The sequence below is a fragment of the Phacochoerus africanus genome, chromosome 16 (genome assembly GCF_016906955.1).
Source record: "Phacochoerus africanus isolate WHEZ1 chromosome 16, ROS_Pafr_v1, whole genome shotgun sequence".
In the NCBI taxonomy this organism is placed as follows: domain Eukaryota; kingdom Metazoa; phylum Chordata; class Mammalia; order Artiodactyla; family Suidae; genus Phacochoerus; species Phacochoerus africanus.
In genome coordinates, this window is record NC_062559.1 from 50,392,734 (window position 1) to 50,412,581 (window position 19,848).

Genomic DNA, 19,848 nt, shown 5'->3' on the forward strand with positions numbered 1-19,848 from the left:
AAAAGAAAGAAAGCGTAGTTCCCGTTGTGGCTCAGTGAGTTAGGGACCCAATGTTGTCTCTGTGAGGATGGGGGTTCGATCCCTGGCCTCGCTCAGTAGGTTAAGGATCTGGTGTTGCTGTGAGTTTCAGTGTAGGTTGCAGATGCAGCTCGGATCAGATCCCACATTGCTGCTACTGTGGTGTAGGCCTCACTCAGCTGCAGCTCCAATTCAACCCCTAGCCTGGGAACTTCCATATGCCGCAGGTGCAGCCCTAAAACAGAAAAAAGAAAAAGCAAGCACCACTTCCGAAGGAGGAGCTAGTGATGCAAGCGTGACAGCCGCTGGAAGAACAAGGAAGAAGGCGGCCCTTTCCCCTCCCCACTTTCCTTGGATGAGAAAACTGGAGCCCACCGCATCCTCGCATCCTCGGGACAGAGCCTCCATGCCTGCCCAGTGCATCTCTCACAAGCGTCCCATCTTAATCTATTTCTTGCCTAAGAAAGAAAGAAAGAAAAAGCAAGCACCACAGAGCAGGCAGCGACGGCAACTCGTCTGTTCTGTCCGAGTCCTCGAGGCTGGAGGTCCGAGCCCAGGGTGTCACGGGGCTGGGCTGTCCTCAGCCTGGGGACGGCCATCTCCTCCCGGCTCCCCAACTGTCCTCGCCCTGAGTGCGCAGCCCTGGTGCCTCTTTGCCCAAACTGCCCTTCCTTTAAGGACAGCCGTCATGTGGGCTAGGGCCCACCCTAGTGCCCTCTTCTATTTATCCTTCGTCCCCTCTTTAGAGGCCTCTCCCCAAACACAGACGCCTCCCGAGGCGGTGGGGTCAGGGCTTCGCCACCAACCTCAGTGGGGCGGTGGGGGGCACAGCTCAGCCCATGACCCCCGGGGAGCAGGTGCGGGTGAGGAAAACGTGTTCTGAGACGAGCTGCCCAGGCGCGGCCGTATTTAACACTGGGGCGCGGGGCCGTCATCAGAAGATTTTCTCGGGAGTTCCCGTCGTGGCTCCGCAGTAACGAACCCGACTGGCATCCATGAGGTTGGGGGTTCAATCCCTGGCCTGGCTCAGTGGGTGAAGGACCTGGTGTTGCCATGAGCTGGGGTGCAGGTCACAGACACAGCTCCGATCTCACGTTGCTGTAGCTGTGGTGTAGACCAGCAGATGCAGCTCCGATTTGACCCCTAACCTGGGAACTTCCATATGCCGCGGGTGTGGCCCTAAAAAAAAGAAAAAAAGCAATTTAGGTTGTGACCAGCAGTTTAAAAACAAAAACAGAATTTAAAAAAAAAAATCAGAGTGCATGGCTTATAGTGAGAATTGTTTTTTTAAACTTTCATCTCGGCCATACAAACATTTACACACACGCGTGTACCCCTGGAGAAGGTACATCTGCCTGAGGGCTGGTCTAACTCAAGCTCCCAGCTCCTCACAGGCACTAGAGCTAAGGGATGATTTGCTAGTTACGTGAGCTGACACCCAGGATCCATGGTCTAGAGGAATTTTCTTTTCCCCACTCTGTATACGGAAACTTCAAGAACTCACCAAAGTACAAAGAATAATGAATAGCCAAAGCATTCAGCTATGCCCCACTTTTTTTTTTCCAGCACGAGTAAAGCACATCTCAGAAGTCACATTATTTCACCTCCTAATGTCTCAGTCTACACGTCTATCAGATTAGAACCAGACAAAACACAAGTAATACACCCAACAAAACTAATAAGAACTCATTATCACTTATACCCAGTCCTACATTTCTGGGTACTTTCTAACCGTTTTCATTTAAAAATACAAATAGGAGTTCGCATCGTGGGGCAGTGGTTAACGAATCCAACTAGGAACCATGAGGTTGCGGGTTCGATCCCTGCCCTTGCTCAGTGGGTTTAGGATCTGGCGTTGCCGTGAGCTGTGGTGTAGGCCGGCAGCTGTAGCTCCGATTAGACCCCTAGCCTGGGAACCTCCATGTGCCGCGGGTGTGACCCTAAAAAAAAATAATAATAATAAAAAATAAATAAAAATACAAATAAAATAAATCAACAAAAAAAGTATTTAACTTTGTTCAGGTTGAAATCATGGCCACTGTGGTGTGACCTATGACCCAACAGCAGAAGCAGCAGAAACTGGAACCTGAACAGGTGACTTCGCACAACTGTATCTTCCCAAGGACTGTGATCCTCTGAGTCAAGTGTTTCTATAAACATGTTCACAACCCAACTCTAAGTTTCTCACAAAAAGGAGATGCATCCTGACAGAATGAGCATCAAAATGCATGGAACTCGGGTCTGTTTTGCAAGGAGGCAGAGCCTTACTCTCCAAACCCCCAAGCAGGACTCATGGTCTGAAAGGCAGCCGTCCCTCTGGGGACAGGTCAGGCAAAGAGTGACCCCCAGGGTCATGCCTCCCCCCAGCCAGTGCACTTCTCTGTCCACATGCTCACCCCCAGGACCTCTCCACCTCTCCACCAGCTCCTCCCACACCCCGTTACCTGGCACCTGCCGCGGGACAGGACTGCTCGAGTTCCCCTCATCATGTGCCAGGGGAGCGAGGAAGGCCGGGGCGCTACCTGTGCGCTCCACGTGAAACCCACTCTGCTCTAAGGGCTCTCTGGAAGCTCAGTGAGTCCTGTCCTGAGCAGAGAGGCCACATTAGAACAAGCCTGAATAACCGCTCGACAGAAACCAAGACAAGCATCTAAAGACCCGTGAAGCCTATCAATCCTCTTTTTTTTTTTTTTTTTTGGTCTTTTTGCCATTTCTTGGGCCGCTCCCACGGCATATGGAGGTTCCCAGGCTAGGGGCCCAATCGGAGCTGTAGCCACCGGCCTACGCCAGAGCCACAGCAACGTGGGATCCAAGCCACGTCTGCAACCTACCCCACAGCTCACGGCAACGCTGGATCCTTAACCCACTGAGCAAGGCCAGGGATCCAACCTGCAACCTCATGGTTCCTAGTCAGATTCGTTAACCACTGCGCCACGACGGGAACTCCATCAATCCACATTTTTAAAGATTTAAATCAGCACGTTCTGAGGAAACTAACTTGGAAAGAGAATTTAAAATTTTTTTTTGTTTTATAATGACTTTTATTTTTTCCGTTATAGCTGGTTTACAGTGTTCTGTCAATTTTCAACTGTGCAGCAAGGTGACCCAGTTACACACACACATGTATACATTCTTTTTTCTCACATGATCATGCTCCATCATAAGGGACTAGACATACTTCCCAGTGCTACTCAGCAGGATCTCACTGCTCATCCATTCCAAAGGCAATAGTCTGCATCTCTTAACCCCAAATCCCCAATCCATCCCCGCTCCCTCCTCCTCCCCCTCGGCAACCACAAGTCTGTTCTCCATGTCCACGATTTTCTTTTTTGTGGAAAGGGTCATTTGTGCTGTGTATTAGACTCCTGATATAAGTGATATCATATGGTATTTGTCTTTCTCTTTCTGACTTACTTCACTTAGTATGAGTGTCTCTAGTTCCATCCATATTGCTGCCAATGGCACTATTTTATTGGAAAGAGAATTTAAATGTCCAAACAGTACTGTCATAAAACTATCAAGTCATTACTCGCTGCCTTAGCTTGAATTTGTGTGTAAGTTTTAAAATAGCTATCTCTGGTTAATTTACCATAATGAGAACTACCTAAGCATCAAATTTATTGAATTGGACGTGACCTCACACTGAATGCAGGAGCAGAGCAGGAAGGTTCTGCTGGCTTGTGACTGGCTAAGAGCAAGAGGTAAAGTGTGCTAAGTTGTGGCCTGGATAGGAATCCACGCCCCAGAGCTGTCTGTCTGGCCTGCCTGTGGGAAAAGGAGCCGGGGCAGCAGCAGAGCACAAAGAAAACACAGAACGCCCAGCTTAGGCGACTCCATAATAACTGATCACCTCCTCTAACAGAAAGAATGACAGGTCCTGCCCTTCTCTGAGCCTCCACCTTCCCGGTGCCGCCCCCCCCCCACTGTAAAAGGTGGTGGGTTTTTTTGGTTTTTTTTTTTTTTTTGCCTTTTTAGGGCAACACCCATGGCATGTGGAGGTTCCCAGGCTAGGGGTCAAATCAGAGCTGCAGCTGCCTGCCTACACCACTGGATCGGAGCCACGTCTGCGACCTACACCACAGCTCTCGGCAACGCCAGATCCTTAACCGACTGAGTGGGGCCAGCGTTGAACCCAAGTCATCATGAATACAAGTCAGGTTTGGTACTCCTGAGCCATGATGGGAAGCAGTTTCACTGGTGTTTAACCTCTATTCCAAAGGCTCAGCAATGTGTTACCTCTTCTTTGTCTCTCTCAATATTGCTGAACGCTCAAATGTTTCTACCAAAGTTGATAGAAGGCTCTAGAGAAAATGCAGTCATTCTCATGCTTCCCTGGCAAGACAGGATAGCACGCATGTGGAAAGAGTAACCCTCCTTAGCAGGCCCTGTTCGGACTGACTGTGGAAGACACTGTGGGGCCAAAACAGGTCCTCTGCTAGGACTGGACAGGCTCCTCTATGGAACGCCGGCAGCCAAGAGCACTGGACACAGGCCATGCCCTACTAGGGCCCTGGCCCGCCTGCCCACCTGTGGCAGGGAACAGTAGAACTGACTGCATTTCGTGTGGTGCCTTCTACCAGCTTTGGCAGAAACGCTGACCTCAGCGCTCCCGCTCCCGCTGTGCAGTGGCCGGCATCCCCCTGAGGTCTGTCGCTTGCCGGCTGAATCACCTTCTCGGGTTGCTTTCCAGACCTCAACCATCTTTGTAGAGACCTGCAACTGACACTGCACTTAAATTAGATACGTGTATTTTTTTGTTTGTCTTTTTAGGGCTGAACACACAGCATACAGAGGTTCCCAGGCTAGGGGTCCAATCGGAGCTGTAGCTGCCCGCCTACACCACAGCCACAGCAACGCGGGATCCGAGCCGAGTCTGCAACCTACACCACAGCTCATGGCCATGCCAGATCCTTAACCCCCTGAGAGGCCAGGGATCGAACCCATGTCCACATGGATGCTAGTCGGGTTCGTTAACCGCTGAGCCACGATGGGAACTCCAGACGTGTGTGTGGATAACATAAGAAAGGAAGGAGTAAAGGAGGTGGGAGAAGCGGCACTACACAGTCCTCTGAAGACCACCTGCATGCACTTCCCTTCAAATACCTCAGTAAAATGGGGCACCTTGCGATGCGCAATCATGGCCGCAAGGACGGCTGCCTCTGAAAAGCAGAGGATCGCGGAATTTATCAAGGTCTGTTATTAAACCTGTGTATAAAAGTGCACACACATTTATCAAAACGAAAATAATAGGTAAGACACGTCAATTATAAAGCCTGTATTTGAAAAAGATGCATTTCATTGAAACCCATTTTCCATTTTGATGACAGCTTATCCCACGTGGTTATTTGTCTCCGAAAAATGGTGAGTTTATCGATTACTCTAGCCTGTAATTAAAGCCACACTTTTAAAATTACACAGACTGAGGAACCTCTTGAACTATGTCCTAAATCTAACTGCCAAACATAACATCACTGAAATCACTCAGCTGGGATTAGGTAGAGCAAAACTCGACCTCTGCGGGCCTACCGTGAGTGAGCCTGCTGTACCATGAAACACGGTTTTTGCTTTTACTTGATACCCCAAAATTGAAGTCAACTCAGCAGCAAATGTTTCTCCATTATCGTACACCCCATTTTCTCAAAGATACTAACCCTGGAAAACTTTCTGGCCCATAAGCAGGGCCAGCTCCTCTGCAGCCCCTGGTCACTGACCCGCGGGGAAGGCCATGTGGACAGCCTGGGTTTGGGGCAGAGTTACTGACCGGAAGGGGCGGAAAGGCGTGGCTCCTTCCTCCCCCGCGCTCCCGGCCGGCAAAGGACCACCTAACCCCATTGTCCAGGGGCTCGCCTCGTACTCCATCGCGCAAAGACCGACTCCCACGACCCTGTCCGGGACTGACCGTGGACTGTCCACCCGGCGGCCCTGGCCTGCCCGCCACGCTCACCCCAACCGTGGGTGCCTCCGGGCCTCTCCACGCCGGACTTCCAACCCGGGGCCTCTCCACGCCGGACTCCCGCCCGGGACCTCCCTACGCCTGGCCTCTCCGCGGCGGACTCCCGCCCGGGACCTCCCTGTGCCTGGCCTCCCCACGCCGGAGTCCACACGCCAGACTCCCGTCCAGGACCTCCCCACGCCTAGCCTCCCCACACTGAACCTCCCAAATCAAAACTCCCCTCCACGGACCTCCCCAAACCAGACTTTCCCACGCCCCGCACCGGCAGACCGACAGGCGGCCCCGAGCGACCCCCCCGCGTCCCCCTCACTCCCCCCCTAGTCCCAGCCTCAGACCCTCCGCCTTCCGCCAGCCTCCTGCCTTGGTCGGGGGTCCAGCCCACCCCGCGCCCGGCCCTCGGGAGGACGCGCCCCGCAGCCTCACCTTCTTGCCCTTCTTGCTCTCTTCCTCCATGTCGCCGCGAGCGGCCCCCGCGGCCCGGCCCGCCCCGGGAGCCCCGCGCCGCCCGCGGCCGCTACATGCTCGCCCCGGCCCCGCGGCCGCCGCCGCTCCTGCGCCGCTAGCCTGGCCGCAGTCTCCTCCCGCGGCCGCCAGGGGCCGTCCGCGCCCTGCACCCCGCACCCCGCACTTCCGGACCGAGGGCGCAGCCCCGCCCCCGCGACCACGCCCCGCCCCGCGCGCGCACGCCCCCTCGGCCCACACGCTCCGCCCCCAGCCCTTCCAGGCGGCCGAGGACGCGCCTGCCCTGCCCGCCCCTTTCAGGGCCGCGGGAGCGCGCCTGTCGCGCCCCTATCCCGCCCCACGCCCTTCAGGGAGGGCCTCCAGCCCGCGCCCACAACCCCGGCTCCTCAGGGCCGCACGAGCGGCTCCAGCGTTTCAATTCTGCCGCCATCTTTTGGGCAGCCAACTTCCCAGCCTGCCTCACGCTCAAGCAGGTTAGGCTCAGGCCGCCAAGAAACGGTGGGCGGGGCCGGCGGGAGGGGCGGGGCCTGTGGGGAAGGTGAGGACGGGAAGTGGGGCTCTGGGAGGGGCTGGCGAGAGGGGGCGCGGTCATCGGAGGCGGGGCTGCGGGCCGGAGTGGTTGGCGGGAATGGGAGGGCGGGGCCTGCAGGAAGGTGAAGGCGGGAAGACCTAGGCGGGGCTGCTTGAGGAGCGGGGCCTCGGGGAAGGGGCACAGGACCACTCCCTTTCCTTTCTCCCTTTGCGCTTCTTTCGTGTGGGCACAGTGAAACTTTTTGCTAAGACTTCCTGTGTTTCAGCGTCAGCCTTCCTTAGACAAACACGTTGGGAAAGTTTAAATGCAACAGCGAGCACGTCCGGACCCTACCAGAATAAAATGTAGAACGGGAGTTCCCTTCGTGACTCAGTGGTTAACGAGTCCCACTAGGAACCATGAGGTTGAGGGTTCGATCCCTGCCCTCGCTCAGTGGGTTGGGGATCCAGGGTTGCCCTGAGCTGTGGTGTAGGTCGCAGACGTGGCTCGGATCCCGTGTTGCTGGGGCTGTGGTGCAGGCTGGCGGCTACAGCTCCGATTAGATCCCTCACCTGGGAACCTCCGTATGCTGCGGATGCGGCCCTAGAAAAGACAAAATGAATAAATAAATAAAACGTAGAACCTTTTTTTTTTTTTTTTAATGGCACATAGAGGTTCCCAGGCTAGGGGTCGAAATGGAGCTACAACTGCCGGCCTACACCACAGCCACAGCCATGCAGGATCTGAGCTGCGTCTGCGACCTACACCACAGCTCACAGCAACACGGGATCCTTAACCCACTGAGCGAGGCCGGGGATCAAACCTGCAACCTCATGGTTACTAGTCGCATTGGTTTCCTCTGCACCACAAAGGGAACTCCCACACACAGAACCTTAATAGTCACCTAGAAATAACAGCCACCTTTTACCGATGAGGTCCAGAGAGATGGTTTGCCCAAAACACACTGCGAAGTGGAGTCAGCAGCAGCAGGCCCACTGTTTTGCCACCAAACAGCTGCCAGTAAGAACCTTGCTGTTCAACTAAAATGTAAACTGATACCAAACAAAACAATATTTGTCTCAACTGGTTAACTTTTTAGAGTGTTAGATCCTGTGCCAGGGGTCAATGGTCTCTCTCTCATCTCCCATCGTGGGATGGAGCTGGGCCCTTTGAGCTGTCCTCCCTTGCCAGGCGGCCCAGTGTGAAGCTTTGCGGGTAGAAACTGCAGGGAGGCAGTGCAGGAGGAAGGGGCTTTACTGCCTGGTTCCAGTGAGCTTTCTGAAAAAGCACCTGCAGAAAGAAGCCTCTACAGCACCCACCTTCCTACATCAAGGGTAACTTCTCCAGCTCCAGGTTCTCACAAGCACCTGGCTCTCCAGTGCAGGGCTGCCAGGAGTACCCAGCTCCCCTGTGGTCTGTGGTCGGCAAGACGCCTTCAGGAACATTTTTCCCACACTCTGGAGGGTGGACTACAGCAAGTTCTGCCAACACTTCTCTGCCATTCCTTGAGCAGAGCTGTTCTCTACCAAAGGCTGGACCTCGGCCCAGGGGGGTTGAGGGGGCGAGGTTATTCCTCAGAAGCTTAGCACTCAGAATAGTAGCTGCCCTTATATCTACTATCATTGTGGTCTTCAGAGTTCTCTCCATTTTTTTTTAACTTTTTAAAAAATTGAAGTAGAGTTGATTTACAATGTTGTGTTAATTTCAGGCATCCAGCAAAGTGAGTCAGTTATATATATTCGTTTTCAGATTCTCTTCCCTCATAGGTTATTACAAAAATACTGAGTGTAGGTCTCTGTACTATCCAGTAGGTCCTGTTGGTTACCTATTGTATGTATAGTAGTGTGTATATGTTAATTCCAAACTCCAAATTTATCCCTCCCCCTCCCTTCACTTTTAACAGCCATTCCCTTGTTACTGTAATTCTCTGTATTAAACCCTTCCTGCACTGCTTGTCTCCTGATTGGACCCTATTAGATAAAGACACCAAAGAAACAAGTAGTCCCCAGCACTCCCTAAAGGCATTAGGTACTGCAGTCCCTGGGTACATAAAGCAGAAGTGTGGGAAATGACCTTTCAGTCTCCCTCCTGCAATAGTTTAGCTTGCCACATGCACAGACACGAATAACACAGTGCATTCAGTGGTTGTTCCATCCACCACTACGGAACATTGGTCTGATATTTTAAGATCTTCCACTGATGTACCTTTCCATAGTTGTCTCTCTGTAACACTGTAAATAACGCTACTAAAACTTCCCTTAACCTAGGTTTAGGAAAAACTCACTCAACTCCTATATTTCTCCTTACTCTCACACGACAACCACTCTTGACACTTCTGACACCAGATGTGTGGGCATTTTTCCCACACCAAGCAATTCTTCAATACCAGCTGTGTCCTACACTTTAACTCAATTCTGACAGCATCTACCTGGAGAGAGCATCAGATCCCACCGGTTAAGGGCTCAGTCCCACAAGACTGCCCTGCCCCCCACTTCAGATGACAACAAAAGTCCAGGTTGTTACCTCTGACTCTGACCAGTCAGCTATAAACTGAATGTTCCCAGGACTCCTCCTTGGGTTCAATTAATGTGCTAGAATGGCTCACAGAACTCAGAAAAAATAGTTTATTGTTTATCAGCTCATTATAAAAGGATATGATAAAGATCCAGATAAAAGAGATGCCTAGGAGTTCCCATCGTGGTTCAGTGGAAACAAACCCAACTAGTACCCATGAGGATGTGGGTTTGATCCCTGGCCTCGATCTGTAGGTTAAGGATCCTGTGTTGCCACAAGCCTCAGTGTAGGTTGCAGATGCGGTTTGGATCTGGTGTGGCTGTGGCTGTGGCATTGACCCCTAGCCTGGGAACTTCCATGTGCTACACCTGCAGCCCCGAAAAGTTAAAAAAAAAAAAAAAGGGATTTCCCCATCTTGGTCCACAGTGGAAACAAATCCGACTAGAAACCATGAGGTTTCGGGTTCGATCCCTGGCCCAATCAGTGGGTTAGGGATCCAGAGTTGCCATGAGCTGTGCTATAGGTCGAAGACACAGCTCCAATCTGGCATTGCTGTGGCTCTGGTGTTGGCTGGCAGCTACAGCTCCGATTGGACCCCCGGCCTGGGAACCTCCATATGACCTCCATATGCCAAGGGTGCTGCCCTAAAAGACAAAAAGACCAAAAAAAAAAAAAAAGTGAGAGATGCCTGGAGATGTGTGTGGGAAGGGGCTTGCTCTGAACACCACACTCTTCTGGCCCCTCCATGTGTTCACCAACCCAGATCTTCTAACTATTGGAATTTTATGGAGACTTCATCATATAGGCATGATCTTATTTTTTCCTAGTAATGGTATTTATTTAAGTTTTTTAAAAACTTTGAAATCGTGTTGATTTACATGGCATGATTGAATATTAACTGCATTTCCTCTCTGGAGGATGAAGGGTGAAGCTGAAAATTCCAAGCTTCTAATCACGGTCTTTCTGGTGGCCAGCTTCTATCCAGACACCATCCAGGAGCCCAACTTACATCAACTCAGAACAAAGACATTCCTTTCACCCAGGACCTGTCACAGGATGTGGGAGCTCTATGCCAGCAACTGGGACAGAGACCAGTATGGGGGTTCTGTTTTGGTTTTTTTCTTTTTCGGCCACGCCCTCAGCATATAGAAGTTCCCTGACCAGGGATCAAATCCAAGCCGCAGCTGTGACCTATGCCACAGTTACAGCAACACCAGATCCTCAACCTGCTGAGCCACACAGGGGAACTCCAGTATTCTATTGTTTCACAGCCTGGCTGACCCTAGGCTGAGCCTCCTCAGGCTGCTCCTCTCCATTTGAATGCCTTTGCCTCCTCTCCACATACACACATCCAGGCTTCCAAGTAAAATTCTACCTACTCAGAATCAGATCATGGTAATTTTGGAAATAAAGGAGGACTCCCTAGATGAGACCAGGCAAAGCCTATTTGCTCAGAGCTGGCTCTAGTGAGGAGTCAGCCACCGTCACTTGCATGCGGCAGAGAGAGACCCGAAGGCAAGCAGAGCCGTGGGAGAGCTTTCTAGTGAAAAAGTGGCCTTCAGGGCCCAGGGACGCAGCAGTTGGGCTCACTGGAAGTGGGGTAGCCTTGGAGTTCCCGTCGTGGCTCAGTGGTTAACGAAGCTGACTAGCATCCATGAGGTTGCGGCCTCAATCCCTGGCCTCAATCAGTGGGTTAAGGATCCGGCGTTGCTGTGAGTTGTGGTGTAGGTCTCAGACTAGGCTCAGATCCTCTGTAGGCTGGCAGCTAAGCTCTGATTCGACCCCTAGCCTGGGAACATCCATATGCAGGCAGTGAGGCCCTAAATGACAAAAAAAAAAAAAAAAGGAATCGGGGTAGCCCATGTGATGGGTTGATCCTAATTTAGAAGTGGGAAAAACCAGGGAAGCCATCAGCTATTGAACGAGTTCTGGCCATGTGGCTTGTTTGGATTGTGACAGGTTTTACTGTGTGGCTTCCTGGACTGTCACTAGAGTTAACATTCTGACTTCCCCCAAGTCTGCCTTGCAGCAGCTGGCTTCCTGGGCAGGCTGCCGAGACAAGGGCTAGGTTCCCTGGGCTGACTGCTGCAGGTTATGGGTCAGAATTCTGTTTTTACAAACGGTCAGACCACAGTCTGCCTGTATATTCAGTCTCTCAGAACAGACATCAGGCCAGCTGCAATGTTAGTGGGCAACACTGTTTCTCCCAAGGCCACACTTCAGCTGTACAGGGGTCTAACAGTGTCCTTTTTCGGGATCACTGCTTTCCAGTAACTTCCGTAGCCTGCTCTGTGGCCCCCACCTCGTGCACAGAAATGTCTGTGCACCAATTACTAAACTGTCTGCACTTCGGGAAAGCAGCAGTCTGCAAGGGGTCCTCACTTCCCCTCTCCCCGTCTTGGAATTACTCAGTGCGGTAATGAGAGGTGGCCCAGAATCCACTGGGATTCTCTCTGGTTGGAGCAGGTTGATAAAACGGACTTCGCTGGATGCCTGGTTTGTCCCTGGTGGATTTGGCTGTTAGGCTGTATCACCCAGCTCAAGAAATACCTCTTCCACTAAATCTATCAATGCAGTTTTTCCCTCCCCAGCCCCCAGAGCACTTTATTTGCATATCTCTTTTCTCTTTTTGTCTTTTTAGGGCCTCACCCAAGGCATATGGAAGTTCCCAGGCTAGGGGTCAAATCGGAGCTGCAACTGCCAGCCTACACAGCAGCCACAGCAACACCAGATCTGAGCCGTGTCTGTGACCTACACCACAGCTCATGGCAACCCCAGATCCTTAACCCACTGAGCGAGGCCAGGAATCAAACCTGCATCCTCATGGATACTAGCCAGGTTTGTAACCCTCCGAGTCACATCGGGAAGTCTCTGAGAAGTTCTGAGAGGTGATGCACACCTGGTACATGGAAAAGAACTGACATTACCTTGACTTTGTACAGATGCTGCCCAGGTTGCTAACTTTTCAAGAAATTCATGAACAACTGAAAACTTACCCTCAATTAGCCTATTTCAAGACAGTTTTCCTGGACTCACATCTTTGCTAGATTCCAGCTTTTTTTTTTTTTTTTTTTAATGAATCTTTTCACTCTTCCCAAGGCTGACTATTGTTTTTTCCTCTTTGTCCCTCTCGCCCATTGAGAATTAAATAGCTAGTAAATTACTAACTAGATGTTTCTGAGCTGTTTTTGGACATAGGCCATGCAACACTGCATAGCATGCTGTGCATGTGAGAAATCCAATATTGACCTAATTTAGTGAAGAATTTTTTTCTTCTTTTGGCTAGGCTCATGGTATGCATTAGTTCCTGAGCCAGGGATCACACCTTTGCCACAGTGGTAACCAGAACCACTAAACCACTAAATCATCATCAGAGATGATTTGAGTGAATTCTCAATGAATTTATAAAATCCAGTTTCCAGGCCTGTAAATGATAGAGGATTAAATCAACACTAAATCATGATGACCCCTTGGAAGTAGAGCCACCCTATGTGACCCCCATGGAAGAAATCTTTCGGGCGCTACTTTGAGATCTTCTTGCCTATTACTGCCTCTGTATTCTTTCAGAGCCAAATTACTCATTTTCTTTCTAGGCATACATCCCAATTGGCTTGGAAGAATAATGGCATTACTCTTTGGACATGTGGTTTGAGGGAAAGTTCTTTTCAACATTCTGATAAGAAGTTAGGCTACTGCTGAAAGGTCTCTCTTTGTGCCAGGCTCATGCAGCCTTCTACTATAACGTAACTGAACTTTAATTATGTGTTTGGTTTTGGGTTTTGGCCACACCCACAACATGTGGACATTCCCAGGGTCAGGAATGGAACCTGTGTCACAGCAGTGACCCAAGCTACTGCAGTACCAACACCAGATCCTTAACTCCCTGAGCCACAAGAGAGCTTCTTTTTTTTGTTTGTTTTTTAAGGCCACACGCAAGGCATGTGGAAGTTCCCAGGCTAGGGGATGAATCGAAGCTTTAGCTGCCAGCCACAACCAGCTCTGAGCCGAGTATGCAACCTACACCACAGCTCAAAGCAACCCCAGATCCTTAACCCACATCCTCCTGGATACTAGTCGGGTCTGTTTCTGCTGAGCCACAAAGGGAACTCCAAGAGAACTCCTCGAATGCTAGTTCTTATCCATCTCTCCTTATGAAGACCCTAGAATCCTGTTGAAACTTAGCTGTATCTCCAATAAGCCACACCTTTTCTAGTCTCAGTATCTTCCAATGTGCTTTCCTCAGCATGTGTGGGAGAAATAAAATTAAAGCCAAAATTTCCTTCTGCTGTCCCTGAAAATTGGCACTGGCCATCTGCCTCTACAAGCATTAAATCACCAGCCGCTGCAGCTGCTGACCTTCACCTTCAACCCACCCTGAAAGGAGCTCCTGGTGAAGATTAGGAGTGAGGCACTCTGTGCTCTGGGAAAAACTGGTGGAACAGGTCTTCAGATAGTTAGGTATTTTGAAGAGAAGATTTTATGAGCCCAATTCTCCCCCTATCTAGAAAAGCACCAAAATCATTTACGACATCTGCTCCTCGCGACTAGAAGCAAGCCTCTACTAAAATGTGTTCTTGACTGCAGTACCCCCTTCACTGAAATCATATGTAACACTGAACTCCCCACCTACCTCTTTGGAATAGTTTTGCACAGCGCTCTAAAATGCTGTCCTCATTTTGCCCCAAATAAAATGACTCATAACAGTTGTGCTTTTTCCCCCAATGGACACTGCCAACCCAGAAAACCTTTCTATAAAGATAGAAGAGAAAGAAAACGATTTTATTATCTGACAAGCATTCAACCAGAATGTGATGCGCACCACAGTTAAGCGGCTAAAATGACACAAACGGAAAGAAACCTTACTCTTCTATATAGCTAAGTGCACGTAACCCATTACACTAGCTAGGCTGTGCAATTTGGAGTCAGGTGACAAATGGGCCCTTAACCTCCCTGGACACTGGGAGATGAAGATTTCTCTCTTGACAATAACGTTTCTGAAAGAGCGATCCCAGGCCTTTGGGAAACATTCCGGAGCGGCGAGACTAATGGATTGGGCTTACTTAGCCACTAAGGCTTTACATTCATTCGAAAAGAACAGCGACTACAAAATTCTAAGAGTAAAGAGGGTTTCTCCCTATTTTGAACCTAGGCCCCAGCATCCAGCCTCCCACTTGTGCGGTGTTCCCGCGCCCCGCTGGCGGGCTGCCTCCCCTTCCCCGGTCCCCCAGCTGGCGGGCAGCAGGAACGCGGGGCGTCTCCACGTGTTTACCCGACCTCTGCTTGGGCTCACACAGAAAACAACCCGAGGGCGCAGCTAACACGCCCCCGGCCCCGCCCCGGCGCCCTCGTGACGTCATCCCCCAGGGCCGCCCGGCGCCGCCGATGACTTGGAGCCACGTGCGGCCGCCGGCGGGCTGTGTAGTGACGCAGGCGCGAGACTGTGCGGTGGCAGCCATGGCGGGCGGTTGCGGTGAGGCGGCTCCTGGGTCTCGCGGCTATCCAAGACCATCGAGGGTCCCCGGCGGCGCCTGCCTTCTGCTGAGGCTGGGTGAGAGTCACAGGAACTGGGGGCCCTGCTGGGTTGCGAGGTCAGGGATTTCGGGCCCGGTGGGAGCGGGCGCGCCCCCCTAAGTTATCCCGCCCCTGGCCCTGTCGGTTGGGTACTCGCTGCGGGTGTTCGGCCCGGGCCATTCCGTCCTGGGCTTGGCTGGGACGCGGGAAGGTGGCTCTAACTGAGCTTCTGAAGATTCCTTTCGAAATACACGTGCGGCCTTGGCGAGTGCCGCTTGAGGGGGGAAATGGGGTCGTGGGGATGGCCTCCTAGGCGAAAACCAAGGTGGGGGCGGGATATGAGGACTGGCTTGAGCTGACCACGTGGCCCTTGCAGGTGGACTCCTCTGCGGCAGATCTCCTGTAAGATGTGCTGGTAAGTGACGCTGCCCGGGGCCCAGCTCCTCGCTCCGAGAACCGAGCGCGCTGGTCACTGTTACTTCATGGGGGGAAATTCTTACTGAATCAACTAGTGACTTGGCCTACGGCTCCCAGGGGTTTTCTGAACTGTAAAATTCATACGGAGAATAATACTCAAGAAAAGGGGATTTTGTGTATAGATGTGATCAGCGTCTTTGTAGGGTTACAAAGGAAGGAAGTTAGTCCACTGCTACTGCCACAATTCGGCCTCTGTCTGCCGGTGCCAAATTGAAACGCAGACACAGAGTTTGGGGTCAAGGAGGGGGAAAAAAATAGTTTTATTGCTTTGCCAGGCAAAAGAGGATCACAGCAGGCTAATGCCTTAAAGACTGCCCCCCCCCCAGTTAGAAAGAATTGCAAGGAGTTTTATAGCAAAAAGGAGAAAAACAGGTTTTCAGATAGGAATCAGTATTGGGACAAACATGCATTCATCTTTCTTTGGGTCAGTCTTGGTCATCAAAGCTGGAGTCGGGAGATTTTCACAGTGGTGGTTTTCTGGGTTATTGCCTAGAATAACAGTACTTGCGAAAGGGCCGTATTGATCAGAGATCAGAACAAGCTTGGAAAGTTCCTGAAAAACATCCCGTGCTAATAATCTTTAACCCACAGGCCATTATGCTCAGGATGCCTAATCTTTAGCTTACAGGTGATTGTGTTTAGGGTGTAGCTAAGTCAGGAAGAAGAATAAGCTGTTAAATTTCAAAGTATTCATTTCAAAAAGAAGCGTAAGGAATATGATTTTTCTCTGAGAGGTATGATAAGACTGCCTCTCCCAAGGCTCCTTGTCTTTCTCCCTCAAACAGAAAGGATTGCTGTGTCCTTCTTACTATCAAGAGCTGTCTCTGTCCAGGGGCTTCAGGAGGAAACCCAAATAGGCCTAATCCAACCCCATGATCTCTCCTCTCAGCTTCTGGTCCCAGCCGGTGCTCAGTACAGCTGAATGCCCAGGGCTTTAGGGGCTTGAAGGAACGTGGGCTGCAAGCCTCCAGCGTGCTTGGGTCTGCGGTGACCCTGTGCATTCCTACAGTGCTTGCAAGAAAATTTTGAGATGGTTTGAGGCCTTGCCCTGCTTCATCCAGAGCAAGGTTATAGAAATTTCAGACACTGTTTTGCTCCCTTCCCTATCTGGTGTTCTGGGCACTGTGCAGATCTGCACCATCTGAGGCGGTGACCACTTGACACATTCAGTTAAATTTAAGATTCCGTTTTTCATTCACACTAGCCGCGATTTAGATGGATGCTCATTAGCCACATTTGGCAAGTGGCTGCTCTGTTGCACCGTGCACATTAGAGAACGTTAATGTCTTTGAAGAAATTGTTTTGGACTTTGGGTGTTTACCATGCTCCAGGCTTGTAAATTTTATTATATCCTTCAAACGAAAGCCTTAGAAAAGTTGAAAATGGGAGTTCCCTTGACTTAGTGGTTAATGAACCCGACTAGTATCCAAGAGGATGCAGCTTCAATCCCTGGCCTTGCTCAGAGGATTAAGGATCCTGCGTTGCCGTCAGCTGTGTAGGTTGCAGACAAAGCTTGGATCTGGCGTGGCTGTGGTGTAGGCCGGCAGCTGCAGCTCCGTTTGGACCCCTAGCCTGGGAACCTCCGTATGCCTTGGGCGTGGCCCTAGAAAGATGTAAAGGAAAAAATGAAGCTTAGAGGGAATGGTAAAGATGGAGTTAGACCAGCTAGTAGGAAACAGAGTAGAAAGGAATAATAGGGATGGGCCATGCCCTGGGGGATATTTACCATTGGCAGGGAAACCAAAGAAAAGGAAGGGCCAGCCAGATTCTATAGCAGGGCCGAGTGTCCCCGGAGCTTACGGCGGGGGGGGGGGGGGGGGGGGGGGGGTGGGGGGGGGGGGTCGTTGCGCATTGATCTTAAAAGAAGATCTAATGGGAGAGAAGGGCACTTGTGTTGATTGAACTCTTGTCTTGCAAACTTAATTCTTAACCCGCCAGAAGTCTTCGAGGACCACCGTTAGGCCATCTTAGGTCCAGTACAGGTGGGGGAGCCACGGTCAGGATTAAGTGTCCAGGGTTGCCTGGCCAGAAACTGGAAGGTCAGGATTGGATGTCAGGCCTCTCCGACCCTACTGTCTCCACTCCATTGCCCGGATTGGAAGGGAGGGGTGGAATCTAGAGGCAATGGCTGGTTTGAGTTGGAGGGCAATGCCAGGATGGAGTAGGCAGCACAGCTCCTGAGCTCCTGGATGACGGGGTCACACCACCCCTTCTCTCTTGAAGGTTAAGGCTTCTGGCAGATTCGGGTCAGTCCCGTCAATCCCAAGTGCGACCGGTCTTCTGGGGCTGCCATCCGCAGACCCTTCTCGGTGAGTCACGCTTCTGCAGTCCTGGGGGCAGGTTAACCCTTTGACTTTATTTTCAAAAACGTTCAAATAGCAGAGAGCCTTGGGATGTCTGCGCTAGTCTCTCCAGAGCAGAGAGCACGTGTGGCCACTGTGTGTTTGACTTGACTTTCCTGTGCTCGGAGTACCTCTTTTCTTTCTTTCTTTCTCTCTGTCTGTCTGTCTGTCTGTCTGTCTGTCTCTCTCTCTCTCTCTCTCTCTCTCTCTCTCTCTCTCTCTCTCTCTCTCTCCCCCCCCCCCTCTCTCCTCTCTCTCTCTCTCTCTGTCTCTCTGTCTCTGTCTCTCTCTCTCCCTCTTCCTCTCCCTCTCCCTCTCTCACTCCTGCTCCCGCTCCCTCTCCCTCTCCCTCTCCCCATGGCATACGGAAGTTCCCAGGCCAGGGGTATAAGCTGTGCCTCCAGCGACCTGAGCCCGGCTTCTTAGCCCACTGCATGTGCTGGTGTCTTCTGGCTCCCCTTGTCTCCCTGTAAGACATGGGGCTGGTGGGAAATGCTGATGTTGTGGCCGCTGCTGTTGTGAATAATCAACTGGCTTTGCCTGTGTCTCCTTTCAGCATCCATGTACCTGGCGGCCTCCCTCGTCGCGTGCTGTTGGTAGGGGGGCAAGTCAGGCCCTTTACACGTCCTGACAGGCACCCGGCCCACCCCCAGCCAACTGTGCGCTGTGTTCCCGCCCCAGCACGAGACCTGTGGGGTTTCCGCGGCAGAAGATGTCAGAGCTGGAAGAGACCTGAGAGGCGATCCCTTTGGTGGGTGATGGGTTCTTCCCGGAATCTGGTGGTAAGTGTCGGGGAAGGGTCTGGCCTGGTGGGTCCGTAAGTCCCTCTGTCAAGGAGTTCAGAATCACCCACTTACCCTACCTTCCCATGTTGCCCGTCAGGTGATGGAGTCCCAGAAAGCGTAATTGTCTGCCAGCTCACGAGGCTGTTTTGTGCAGATAGTTTGATTACCTTTGTGGTTTGGGATTCAACTTGTCGCCTCTTCCCCGGGAATCTCCAGATGAGCGGTGTGTCAGCCTGGAAAAGGTGGGCTCCTGCCGCATCCCTGTGGCAGAGGCCTTTTAGCTCTCGGTGCAGTCAGGAGTGGGAGCCCAGGTTCACGCCCATTTATTGCCACTTGCTCTCAATTGGCATTTGTACAATCTCTTGTTTATGCTCTTACATCACTTAATTGTAACAACAGGCCTCGGAGTTGTTTCCAGTTTCCTGGGGAGCCGAGGGTGTGACCTGCTGCACTGACACCCCAGGCCTTTGGGCCTCTTCTCTAGGCAGGATCAAATCCTTGCTCTCTCTCCAGGAGGCTGGGAGTTCTGGTTCTCGGCCCAGGCTCGGGGGGAAGGCCTCCAGGCCACGTGTGCATGTCTGACCAACATTCTCGGACGCCAGGCTTGCGCGCCTTGTCTGCTTCCAGAACAAGGATCTTCGCTGTACGCCAAGACCCAGACCCCTCTGACATCAGAATGACAAGTGGGATGTTTAATAAAACAATTTTAAATTTGGGGTCAGTCCAGCCTCTGTTGTTTTCTCTTTTCTGTGTTAGCTGCAACGGGGAAAAAGACCCCGCCCTTGAAGGAGTTTCAGCCAAGTGTGAGGCATCCCTAGGGTGTCTCCCATTTTGTTGCTTGTGTCTTTGTAAACTGCCCAGTGGGTGATAGAGCATCAGGATTTGTACCTTGGGATCCCAGAATGAGTTCCGGTGGTTTGACGGGGTTCTCCGCCCCGTCCTCTTCAGTGTGGGTCAGACTGGGTTACACACTAGAGTATCCAGACCTCAGCCTGTGGGTTGATGCTTTAAGGATGCCTGACCCTCGTGGTCTATTTTACTAGACACTTTCATAATGCACCGATGGGTTCCACCCACAACTGGAGCCCGCAGGTCTCAGTCTTGATGACCTTTTTGAAGGAGCGTCCGCAGGCCAGGCTGAGGCTGACTCGAGCCAGAAAAGACTGAGCCCGTTGATGTTCAGGCTGTGACTGATAGGAACAGAAAAGTCCCCAGAGGTCCCTGCACCCTGAGTCCCCGCAGCTACACACACCCTGAGGGGGCCCGGGGGGTGGG

At 51.7% G+C, this 19,848-nt stretch overlaps 2 protein-coding genes and 1 non-coding gene across 4 annotated transcripts in view; 2 read left to right on the forward strand and 1 right to left on the reverse strand.

Annotated features, from left to right (window-relative positions):
* Positions 1–6,522, reverse strand: part of CCM2 (CCM2 scaffold protein) — a 52,605-nt gene extending 46,083 nt beyond the window's left edge. The window contains exon 1 of one of the 2 annotated variants that reach the window (XM_047763875.1): positions 6,395–6,522. In XM_047763875.1, coding sequence (XP_047619831.1) covers positions 6,395–6,424 — 30 coding nt within the window. In that variant the 5' untranslated portion in view covers positions 6,425–6,522. The remainder of the gene's footprint in view (positions 1–6,394) is intronic. The other variant, XM_047763874.1, reaches the window with a different exon arrangement.
* Positions 6,423–19,294, forward strand: LOC125117333 (vegetative cell wall protein gp1-like). The gene is made up of 6 exons (XM_047763130.1): positions 6,423–6,430; positions 6,466–6,906; positions 14,753–15,006; positions 15,346–15,384; positions 17,670–17,755; positions 18,345–19,294. The coding sequence occupies exons 1-5, from the start codon at positions 6,423–6,425 to the stop codon at positions 17,672–17,674; spliced, it is 747 nt and encodes a 248-aa protein (XP_047619086.1). The 3' UTR covers positions 17,675–17,755; positions 18,345–19,294.
* LOC125117851 (small nucleolar RNA SNORA9) lies at positions 16,404–16,535 on the forward strand. Its single transcript, XR_007132754.1, has one exon. It is a non-coding gene; the product is annotated as a small nucleolar RNA SNORA9 (small nucleolar RNA).
* Positions 19,295–19,848: the final 554 nt, after the last annotated feature.